The sequence below is a fragment of the Leptosomus discolor genome, chromosome 6 (assembly GCF_034619465.1).
Source record: "Leptosomus discolor isolate bLepDis1 chromosome 6, bLepDis1.hap2, whole genome shotgun sequence".
Lineage (NCBI taxonomy): Eukaryota > Metazoa > Chordata > Aves > Leptosomiformes > Leptosomidae > Leptosomus > Leptosomus discolor.
The window spans coordinates 37,028,606-37,040,516 of NC_141396.1; the positions used below are offsets into that span (position 1 = coordinate 37,028,606).

The 11,911-nt window shown below is 60.4% G+C and overlaps 1 protein-coding gene across 1 annotated transcript; it reads left to right on the forward strand.

Moving 5' to 3' along the window:
- Positions 1-3,082: 3,082 nt before the first annotated feature.
- On the forward strand, positions 3,083-3,622 carry NEUROG3 (neurogenin 3). The gene has a single exon (XM_086467202.1). The coding sequence runs from the start codon at positions 3,083-3,085 to the stop codon at positions 3,620-3,622; it is 540 nt and encodes a 179-aa protein (XP_086323328.1).
- The last annotated feature ends 8,289 nt before the right edge of the window (positions 3,623-11,911 follow it).

An 11,911-nucleotide genomic window follows, 5' to 3' on the forward strand; every position in this document is an offset into this window, starting at 1 on the left:
CGCTGCGCTCCCCCTGCCCGGGGACGGCTCCTTCCCCGGAGCCGCGGCGCTGCGCCTGGCCATGCGCCCCGTTGGGCGGCTCCAGGGGACGCGCTCCCGGCGCCGCTTGCCGGGGCTTTTCTTTTCTTCTCTTACTTACTTTTTTTAAAATATATTTTTCTTTCTGCGCCCCTTCTCCTCTCTCTCTTGTAGGAAGAGGGGGGAGGAAGGGAGAAATATTGTTTGAATTCACAAAGGGGGGCATCTGGTGCACCTTGCGCCTGGCATCTGTGCTCCTTGTGTCCCGAGCAGCGCGCTCGCACCGGGGCGAGGGGCAGGAGGGGCAGGCGTGCATCTGTTGGGCGCCACAATAAAGTCACAAAACAGAGGCGCGGAGCCGGCCCAGCCGCGCTGCCCTCTCAAAGGGGGACGCGGGGCTGCGGCTCCCAGGTATTATGCGCCGGGTAGGTAGGGCCGGGGCAGCAGCTGTTCCGGCTCTGAAGGGCTGCGCTCCGCCAAGCCGCTCGACATATGGCACCGCAAATCACGGTACCTACTGAGTAGCCCCGGCCGGGGGGGAGCGAGGGGAAGGACGGGGCGGCCCCACCGCAGGTGCCTCCGCCGTGCGCTCCCCGCCGCCGCGGCCCCGCGGGGAGGAGATGCGGGTGCGCAACGGCGGGCCCCGGGGCGGGCAGAGGGCGCGGAGCGGCCGGCGGCTCCCTAAGCCTGGGGGAGAGGGGTCGGGAGCCGACCCAGAGTTATCTGCCCTCCCCTCTCCTGAGCAAACAGCCCCCGGCGGGCAGGCGGGCTGCGGCCGAGCCCCGGCTCGCAAAACGTCCCCGACGCCTGGCAGGCGAGAGATGCGCCGGGGCTGGGCTGGTTACCATATGTTTTCAATAAAATAAGACAAATAGGGCCAGGAGATAGGGATTGCAGTAAACCTGTTATAAAGCAGCACAAACTAGGCCAATGTAAACGGCAGAAGGGCCCCTCCTGGAAGGGCCGTTGGGTGCCAGCTCCGCGCCAGGGCGGCCCGGCCAGGTGTGAGCGGGAGCCCGTCGTGGTGCCCCCAGAGATTTTTATCACGTTTGTGGTAATATGGTGCTTGTTATGCTAACTATGAGTAAACATACTCGGCCGGGCTTTGTGGAGACGGCAGGGAGTTATCGGAAAGTGGCAGTGGGAAGGTGATTTAACAATAAAGTTGTCTTGTTTGCCAGCAGGTGATGTCTGCCCCCAGCCCCATGATTAATGCTTCCCAAAGCACTCCACTTTACAATCTCTTGTAATTATTTATTAAACGAAATCTATTTATTATTATTTTAGCAAACAGCGGTACCAGGTGGGGCTTTCTTTTCCTCTTCAGCTTTTGTTTGAAGGACGTTTGAAGTGGGCAGTCTGAGGCTTGGAAACTCGCTCGCCAGATTTTTTTCTCATCCAATTGCACAGGCACAAAAAAAAAAAAAAGCTCCGCCGGGCCCTTCCTATTCATCCTCCCCTGCCCTCCGAGCCGCCCCTCGAGAAGGGGCGACCGAGCCGCCGCGGTGGCCGGCCCCCCTCGGCCCCGCTCCCCCGCCCTCCGAGAGCCGGTCCGCGGGGAAGCAAGGCTGCCCGCCGGGCGCGCCGCGCCTCTGGAGAGGCAGCGCGTAGCGCCCCGCACAGCCCCGTCCGCGGCCGCCCCGCAGGGCCGGGGACCGGGCCGGACCGGGGGAGCTGCCCCCGCCCCGCCCCATCCCGGGCGGGCCGGCCCGGCTGCTCCCGGCGCCGGGATCCCCGGCCGGGATCCGCCGCGCCGCTTTGGTGAAGGAGTGGGGAGCTCCCGCCCCGCCGGGGCTGCGCCCTCCCGGTGCTCTGTCCTCATTCCCGGGGGCGCCGGGCTGTGCAGGGGGGGGCCCGGCCCTGCCGTCCCCGGCCCCCTGCCCTCCGCCGGGGAAAGGTGCCCCGGGCCCCGGCCGGTCCCCGCCGCCCACCGCAGCCGGTGCGCAAAAGTGCCCGGCACGTTTTGCGCACCGAGCCCCGGCGGCGGAGCAGTCCTCCCGAGGCCCAGCGGCGGGCTTGAGGGGCGGGGGTGACCGGGGGCTGCGGGGAGGCCCTTCCCCCATGGGACCCTGCCCCCGTTTCCCCGGGGGGAGCAAAGACACGGCGCGGGGGGGGGCAGGAGAACGGCGTGTCCGTGTTCCCCGCGGTGCCGGCGCTCGCCGCCCGCAGCGCAGCGCCCGCAGCCCCGCCAGTCCGTGCCCGGGGGGCGCGGTGTTGTCCCGGGCCCTGCGGGGGCGAAGAAAAGGGCTGCGGAAGGCGGCGGGGTCCCCTCGCTCCCCACCGGGGGCGGAGGGAGGGGTCCCGGGAACGTCCTGCAGCGCCGGGGCGGCGGGAGGTGGTATGTGGCTCTGCCGAGGGGAACGAGCCGGACCGGGGCCGGGGGGAATCCTCAGGGCTGGCACCGGGGGGGACCCCGGTTCGCCCGGCGGCGCGTACCGGGGCACCGCGGGGCCCGGGGCTATCCCGCTTTGCGCAGCCGGGTCTTCGGGAACCCCCTGTCATCGCCGGGGCCCCCCGCAGAGCCCCGGTGGGCGCGGACACCCCGGCCGAGATGCAGCCTCCCCGCTCGGGGTCGGTGGCTCAGCCCCAGGGGTCCCGTCCCGGAGGAGGGCGGGCGGGGCCGGGGCTGGGGGGAGAGGGAGCGGGCGGGGGCGGGGGGTCCTGGTGCGGCGCGGCGAGCCGGCAGGGTCTCGCGTGGCGGGGCAGGGGCGGCAGGCGGTGCCGGGCCCGGCACGCTCCCGCCGGGCTGATAAGATAAAAGCGTGCCAAGGGGTGGGTGCGGGCGGGGGGGCGCATACGCCTCCCGGCTGGGAAATCCCCATTGTCTGCTGGCCCTATATATATAGGGGCTTAACAGCAGTCGTGTGCCGGCCGCGCAACCTTTCCTGTCCGCACTCGAGGGACAGCGGGGAGCGGAGGGGGGCGCGGAGCAAAAGCCGCTCTCCTGCTCCGCAGCCTCACCCGCGCTCAGCAGGTACAGCGGCGGGGGAGAGGGCTCCCCCCGGGGGGCCGGCCGCAGCCTCGCTCCCCGCCGGCTAAGCCGGGCTTGGCTTAGCTTTGCAGGATGGCCCCGCAGAGCGACCGCTCTCCGGGCGAAGGGCAGCCCTATTTCGGCGGCGCCGAAGACGCCCCCTCCGCTGCTGGAGGCGGTTCCGCAGGCAGCCGGGCCGCCTCGCCGGCCCGCACCGCCCTGGCCCCGCGGGAGGCGGCGGCTCGCAGGAAGGGGAAGGCGCGGCGGGGCCGCGGCAAGGCGCGGAGCGAGGGGCTGCTCAGCAAGCAGAAGAGGAGCCGGCGCATGAAGGCCAACGACCGGGAGAGAAACCGCATGCACCACCTCAACTCCGCCCTGGACGCGCTCCGCAGCGTCCTGCCCACCTTCCCCGACGACGCCAAGCTCACCAAGATCGAGACACTCCGCTTCGCCCACAACTACATCTGGGCGCTCACCCAGAGCCTCCGCCTGGCCGAGCAGGGCCTGCCCGAGCCCCCCCCGCCGCCCCCCGCCGCCACCGCCTCCCCCGGGCCTTGGGACTCACCCTGCCCCGCCGCCCAGCCGCCTGCCGCCCTGCCCCGCCGCCCTGCCGCCTTCCCCGCCTTCCTCTGAGCCCGCCGCCCGGCTGCTTCCCCCCCTTTTGGCTTTCAGATAGCCGGCGGGGCAGAAGGTGGGGTCCCCGCGCTGCGCGCCGGGGGCGGCGAGCGCCCCGCTCCCCTCCCCGCCTCGTCCCGCTTGGCTGAAGCGCAGCGGGAGCGGGCGGACAAAAACAAATCACGGTTTTGTACTCTGAAACGGTAAATTATATTAATTTGACGCTATCGTATTTATTGATTATATTTAGTAACAAATATATATTTTGTATATAAGAGTATTTTTGGCAGCGGTGGTCCGGCTGTTTGTACCGGGGAGGGGAGCTGCGGCTTTAATTTTTTTTTTTTTTTTTTTTGACGAAGAAGAAGAGAATAAAGTGTCTCGCCGTCAGACCTGGACAACGCACTGTTTTTTCCACCGAGGGTTCCCCGGGGGTTTCACAATCGCGCGCAGCCCGCGCCGAGGAGGGCAGGGCCGGCCCCGCGGAGCCTTTCGAGGGGCCCCGGGCCGTGTTCCCGGCGCGAGGGTGTCCCCCGTGCGGGGACGGTGTGCCTGGCGCGGGGACGCTCCCCTGCGCGGGGAGCAGCGGCGATGGAGAGCGGCGCAGCGGGGTCCTGCGCCTGTGCGCACGTCGGCGCCTCCCCTTCGGGGCCCACTCGAGCATTTAAAACCGACTTCTCTTTGCAGATGCCCTTTCCCTACAGGGCTGCCGCCGGTCCGTGTGGCACCCCGTCCCTGCGGGCAGCCGCCCCCGCTCTGCCCGCTGCGTCCCAGCAAGGTGCGCCCCCCTGCAGCCCTTCCCACGCAGGCGGATTTCCAGCGCCAGGCTGTGCCCTGGGGCTGATCTGGGGATGTCCCCGGGGCACAGCGCCCCAGCTCCCGGGGCGGCGCGGCTCCCCGGGGCAGCGGTGCCTCAGGCTGACCCCATCCTCCACGTGGGAGGGTTTAGCCGGGACAGGCGCGGGGCTCGGGGGGCAGTGGCCGCAGTCAGAACCTGCAGCCCTGAGCAGGGGGCTGGAGCATGGTGGCGGTGGGGGGTGAGCGTCAGGCCGATTAAAACGGCAGGAGGTGGGAAACACAATACCTCCCACGCCACGGCAAGAAGAGAGGAGAAAAGAAGCCCCATGAATCCTGCGAGCCCTTCCCGGCCCTTTCCTCCCAGGGACTCAATTTGTAGCTAGCAGATTTACGGCTGGGCCGCCTCCCCTCTCCGCTCTGCCCCAGTGGGGCGGCAGTCGCTAGACAAAGCGGCCCGCGAGGCCAAAAGCCCATTGTGATGCTAATTGTTCTCAGCTGAGTCCATTTGCCCGCAGCAAAGAGACGCTATTGAGGCAATTTGTAGAACAAAAGAAATTTGGTTACTGGAAACAAAGGCGGACGCACAAACACCCCCTCCCCCAACACCCCCCTCCCGCACCGCAACAAAAGAGGCGAGAGTGAAACCTGACCGCGTACAGGATTGCGGAGCCCTTCTCGTCCCCCCGCCCTGCCGACGGGGCTGGGGGGCAAAGGCAGGGTCGCCCCCCCCAGCTTCCCTCTGCGCTGATCCCGCTACCCGGGAGCCGTGGGGCGGGCTGGGATGGGTGAGACACCCCCCCACACACCCGGCATGGGAAGAGGTTGGGAGACTGTGGGTGCGCGGTGCGGGTAGCGGTGCGCGGAGCGTGTCCCGCGCCCCGTCCCGCACGGGCGCCGCGGGCTCTGGCCATGGTGCTGAAGGCGGCGGCCGGGCCCCGGCCGGGCTGGGGGCGCAGCGCGGTGCTCCCCCAGCCCTCCGCTGCCTCTCCTCGGCTCAGCCTGGGCTCAGCCGGGCCGGGTACGGGGTTATGGGAATTCCCCGCTGGTGCCGGTGCGTCTCCCCTCCGCCTCAGGCTAGGGGCAGGCTGGCTGCGGAGCGCTGTGCATTCAGGTGGGCTGTGGGCAACATCGCCCAGTCCTGCGGCGAAGGGAGAGGGTCAGCTTGGTCCTGGTGCTACCCGGGCACTTTGCAGCTCAGAGAACACATGGGGCTTGGTGGATTCTGGAGTAGCAGCCATCTGTTCTTGTGCACTTGATCCAGCCTCTGTCAGTGGACTGTTCCTCAGAGAGGAGCTGCAGGTGCCCCGTGCGCCCGGGAGAAGGGAGTGAGGGCACTGTGGTGCCAGTGCCGGCGAGCAAGGTGAGCAGGTCTCACTTTCTACTTGAGCTTTTTCAGAGGGTTGCTCTTTCTGCTGCCTCCTGGGACCTGCTCATCCATGCAGAGCCCCGCTACTTTGCCTATTCATTGCTTTGAGAAGCAACAACCACACTGCTGGAGAAACACAGGCCATGGGGCAAGGTTGAAGACTAGGAAAAGGCAGTGTGTGCCTATCTCTGTGTGTACTATTATAGTCCTGAACGTGATCTATCTGTGTCGTAGATCAGATAGGCAGAATGAAAGACCTAATAGTATTCCCCTCCCTTCCCCCCTTTCTGGCTGAATTGGGTATTGTTTTCATACTCTAACAGTCTGCGGAGTGCTCCAAGGCCTCCGTGTGTGGCCACAGGCGAAACACCATGATTATTTGGGTGATAAAATAATTTAATGTTTTCCCTACTAGTCCAGCTCCACTCTGATATCTCCCTATGGGAGGTATCACCTTGCCCTAGATATCTGCCTGTGCCACAGGACTGAGGAGGATAACATGCTCACTTATTCTGCAAAAGAAGCATTTTGGCAAAAAATTGCAAAAGGGAGCTCAGGGTCTATATGGGCAAGAAAAGCGGCAAGAAGAGCCTGAGAGCCCCGTGAAGAGCAGATATTATGGAAGTCCCAAAAGATGTCTATACAGCTGTAATTTTCAGACAGTGGTCACTTTAGTGGGCTTTACTACATTGCAGATTATTTTCTCTGGAGGCTTAGGATGCTTCTGGCCTTCCAGCCATGGTGCTATATGTTGGGGGGGTGGGGTGGGGGGGTGCGCGGGTGGATTTACTACCTTCAGAGAACTAGTGACTTCTTTAAGGGCTTGAATGCATTTTTTTTTCCCTTTGCCTCCACATTATTAGGTTAATCATTGCTTGAACTGGTTGCTATGGTTTTGGCAAACCCATGGAAACTTGATAATGAAGACTGAAAGACTCCTTTTCCATTTATCTTTTCTCTATGTTTAGTGCATGATGGTCTCATTTCTCTTGACGGGGCTGTCCCAGTGCCAGTGCCTGGCCTTTATAACCATGGCTGCTGTAATGGCCTCCAGACTTTTTGATGTGGAAGAAACAGGTGGCCACTGGGACTGCGACCGTTTCAGGGACACAGGCTTGTGCCCTTGCATATTTGCAGGTGATGGGTTGAAAACAAACTTAGCTTGGGTGCTGCCAGGTTTGGTTGCTGAAATCTCATGCAAGGCAGATTCTACTTTTATTTTTGCATCAAGGGAGACCCCCTTGCTACAAGCTGACTTTTTCATGCCCCCAATACTCAGTTTTAGGTCTCTTTCTGTTTAGACAAGAAGATTTTTGAATATGTGATATTATCCTCTATTACAGAAATAAGGAGGCTATAGACCCGTCTCCTCCTGAACCTTCCTTCTTCTCCATAGCTGCATTTTACTGCTGAACTCTGGATGTTGGGATATTCAGCAAACTCTGGCCATGCCTCCAAAGTGAAGTCTCCTGTGACTGCCTCACCAATGCTCTGTTCTGCTCGAGGTTCAAAGAGGGGATTGAGGATAACAAACAGTTGAAAATAGAGCTTGTAAATTATTTGCGTGGCTCAGAGAGGCCAGGCTCATTGCCAGGGAAGGGGAAGGGGAAACACTGGGGTCCTTTCCTCAGCGACAGACTTATCCCCCTCCTTCTTCCTCCTGGCTGGCTCCCTCGTGTCTGAAGGCTTTTGAGAAAGTGAAGGTGATTCCCATAATTCCAGGGCAATTCCTCTGACCTCAGGCCTCCACTCTGTGCTCTAAATAAGTCTTTAAGTGAGTTGCCTCCTGCCCTCTCACATTGTCTGCCTCTGACATTGCAGTCAGGTTTCCTGGTGGAGGAAGCAGCCGGGGCTGCAAACAACTGCCTGTCCCCTCCACGCTGCTGGCAGTGGGGGCTCCCGTCAGCAGAGCAGACCCTCTCGCCTCTTCCAACATGCATCGGGACACCCTGGTGTCCCCCAGAGGTGTTTCTGCACTGGGCTGTGGCAAGAGGCTCAGCTGCTTGCCCGTCCTCCCGCACCACCCGCATGTTTCGGTGTAGCCACGCTTGCCGGCAGAGAAAAGGCAAAGAATTGGGATTCTTTCACATGGTCAGCCCTCAAAAGTCTGCCTTTCCCTGCCTCCTCCCAGCTATAATGACAATCCAAAGAGTTCCTGATAGGGTTTTAAAAGATGCTTATTCATTCACCGTCCACCAAGCATGAAAATCCAGCTCATTTGTTCATTTGTTGCCATTCGTCGCCCAAACGACCCCACAGGGGCTGAAGCCTGTTGCCGAAAACTTGTCACTCACACTTTTAACTTCTTTTTGTTATACTTTTCTTTATTTCATTCTTCTGGGTCCCCACCTCCGCCACCACCCCACCCTCTCGTCCGGCCACAAAGGCAAGTCTGGGAAGCTCTTTAAAGCTGCAGTGCCCCCTTTTAAAAATCAATAATAAAAAAAAATCAATAGTTGAAAGGAGATCCCAAGTTTGTGTAAGGAAGGGGGAAACTCCATCCTGTCTGCGCAGCCCAGACAGAGAGGGCAGGAGAGGGGGATGGCAGCGGGTGCCAGTGCCCCCAAGCTGCCTTCAAGCCCTGCCTGGGGTTCATGTGGCACCCTAGCCACAAGAGTTGGGCCTTTCTGTGTCAAACCTAAGGGTTTAAGGGGCAAAAGCATCAGCCAAGCAGTGAGTCCCCTGAGGAGCAGTCACTGGTGTGTCCTGTCTCCCTACAGTGTCCTCTCCTCTGCTCAGAGGCTTTGCAGCACACGGCCGATGTGGCAGCTGTGCTTTCGAACCAGACCGACCCGGCACACATTGCCCCTTTGGAGCTGTGGGCTTCATAGTGCAGAAGGATAAATCAACACGTATTTGTATTTGGAACTGGGCTGGACTGTGCTAACTAACCTCTGAGCAGGTCCTATCTGCTTGTGAATCCAAGTCCCTGGCTGGCAAGTTAGACTTTTTCCAGCTTAGACTATTCAGTGATGCTCTCCCTTCCTGGAGGAGGAGGAGCGTGGTAACACCCATGGCATCTTTCTTCATTCCTGGACACACAGTGTCCTTGGGTGGGTTTTATGGCAAAAGCTTGGCATTGGCTTTGATCAGGGCATCCTGCCTCTCTGGTTATTCTCTGACTGGGGCTGCCCCTAGAAAACCCATGCTGGGGCAAGCAGGAGGTGTGACTTTTTCTACCAGGTGCTTACTGGCCCCTCTACAGCTCTGTGCACACTTACGGCGGTGTTCACTGGAGCACGGGCAAGAGCAGGGTGCTGGAGATGAGGTATTTGGGACCACCTCAGTCCCTACCCATCATTGCTGGGGCTCCTGCCCTGGTCAAAGCACGGGGCTTCCCTCCCTGAGGGTCACACAGGTTTTGTGCTGAATGACATTTCTGATTGTATTTAACACTTGCATCCAGGAGTTGTACAGCTGCAGCCATGAAGAATCGCTGCCTTCTGCTTTCATTTCACCCAGAGCTGCAAGGCTTCACCTCATTTTTCCAGGGCCTCAGATGTGATTTTTGCCTGGATTTTATGCAGCTCTGCCTGCAGCGGGCCCTGGCATGAGAAATCGCATCTCCGTCTCCACCCTGAAGGCTGTGGGTGAAATGTGGGCTCCTTGCTCAGGCTAAACTTCTTATTACAGGTAGAAATAGCAGGGAAATTATTTCTCCCTCCCTTCCCACCCTGTGTATGCAAATGCAGCTTGTTTCCTCTCTTCGTCAGGACACCATATCCCCAAGTCTTCAGTACCCAAATTTCAGTGGAAACTGCTGCCACTAATACACCTAGGTATAAAGGCACCTGCCTGCCCACGGTCCCCTCCCCAGGGCAGGGTTAATGGCAGGAGCTAAAGAGAAAAAGAAAAACCTTCTCCCTGTCATCTCCCAGGTACCAATCCATCATCCTCAGACCCCGGGCACCAGTGGCCCAAACCCTCCTGCTCCCTCCCTGGGCAGGTTGTTTCAGCCACCAAGACCTCACGCCCACAAGACAGGGGGAAGATTAATGGGGCAGGTGCTGGTGCCCGGAGCAGGCCCTTGCCCTGATAAGGCGGGAGCTGAGATAGCGCTGGGTCAATACTCAGCGGTGGCCACCTGCAGCTGTGGCTGGAGCTACCTGAGGGGCTCCAGGGAGGAGAGGACACAAGGACTCCTTTCCCCCATGCAGCCCAGCTGTGTCCCATGGGAGATGCAGCCGCTGTACCTTGCCACAGCCCCCTGCGCTGTGCTGGTAGGGACCCCCCCCCCACTCCCAGCCGGACTCCTGGCCTCCCCCGGCCATCTGCTCCTCCTGCCCGCTCCTGCCCATTGGCTTTCACTGCCCAGCCCGGCTCCCGGGGCAAAGCCAAGGTTTCAGCCTCCCCTGCCGTTAATAATTCCCAAGGGAGCGCGGCGTTCCCATTTGTCATCCTTCCTTTAAAACCCAGCTGTTATTTATATGCATGCCCCCCTGCCCCCAGCCTTTCCCAGTACTCTGCTAAGCCCTCGCTGCGTCCCGTGACGCCCCAATGTCCCTACATTTGGGCAGGAGGGGGTTTTGCACACACAGGGGTCCCACAATCAATCGCCCCCTGCTTTAGGCACCAGATCCTGAAGATAAATGCTACCACTGGCTGCACGTGTTAAAACTGTGAAAGGGCACCTGTCGCTGGAAAAACTGCAACCCAGGGTTAGCTGGAAGTTTTGTGGATTGAAAAATCTCCTCTAGTAATAAACCCTGATGTGATTCATCCTCATCTGCTCCTGGAATCGTGTTTTGTTGAATACTTAGTGGTGGGTGGATGCCCTGGAAGGCATCTGTCAAATTTTATTAGTATTTTCTTTCAGGAGCAGCATGCTCCTGGCTGCAGGTTATTTGCCCCTGCTGCCCTTTAGACTCTGTACCTGGGAGATGCCCTGGACCTGCCCAGCTTGCTCTGGGCCACATTAGGTTTATCTCAGTGACCTGGCAGGCTTATGGATGACACCCTGGGGGTACAAATAGCAACTCTCTTTATAACTACATTTTTTGGGTGCACTTCAGCAGCCTTGTCATCCTGCAGTTTGGCCTTTGCAACATCACAAGAGGACTTTTTTGGAGGGTTTTCTTGTTTTCCCATGGTCTGTCCCTGCTCTCCTGCGGGATGCTGCACCATCCTGGCTGCCCCGCACCAGGCTGCACGGCCGATTAGGGTCACTCTTTGTCACCAAATTGGATTTTTCTTCCCTTGTTAGCCTGCAGTGAAAGTGTCATGGGCAGCAGGGAGGTGCCCATTCATCTCAAATTAAATTCGGTCGCTTCTCAGGTGAGCTGCGCAGCTATTCACCCCACAGCAGGCAGCTGCTACTTGCTGGGGGATGCAACTGGGGATGCTGCACCCACAGCCACCCTGAGGCCAACGGTGATGCTGGGAAAAGGGGAAAATAGCCAGGCTTGGACAGACAGGAGAAAGTCTGGGGTTCTCGCAGCCCCCTGTTTCTCTCTCCGGGTGGTCCCCATGGCTTGTTGGGGGATTTTTGGTCTCAGCCAGTGTGCGGGCTGTGCATGGCGGTGCGTTGCCAGGAGGTGGTGCTGGGATCCTGCGCCCTTGGCCTTGGCTGGACACAGGCCGAGATGCCGGGCTTTGGGCACGCTGCTTTTTCCAGGGAGCCATCGGTTGTGGGGGGCTGCGATGCTGGGTCATGGCTGACAAGGCAGAAGCCCTCTGCAAGGGCCTGATGGAAAACCAGAGAGCCACGAATCAGACCAGGAAGGACTCTTCCCCAGGAGTAGCACACCAGGAAAGTCATGGAGAAGGAGAGACCACAACTTATGCCTAGAAAGTAGGGAGGTTTTTAGGTCCCTACTGCTCTGATATTGCCTAAGCCTGCCCGTGAACCCCCAAACCCCACTCTGGTGCCGGGGGGGGGGTGTCCCCTGGCAAACCAGTCTGTGGCCAGCATGGGTTTCTTAGCTGAGCTTTTGTGCTCCGGGCTGTGGCAGGGTGTTTCATAAATGGCAATTAAAGAGCTGTCAGCCCTGTAAATGCAGCCGCAGAGGGGCAGCTCAGCTGTAAAAAGGGGGCTTGGGTCAGGTCCTCTTGGCCACAAGGCGCCGGGAGCGAGAAAGCAATGTAGAGGTGATGGGAAATGGGCTCCACCGTGGGGTGGGTCTGAGCCGAGCTCTCGGGGCATC

Excerpts from the sequence above, each read along its gene's own strand:
- NEUROG3 (XM_086467202.1), top strand. The coding sequence starts at position 3,083 with ATGGCCCCGCAGAGCGACCGCTCTCCGGGCGAAGGGCAGCCCTATTTC.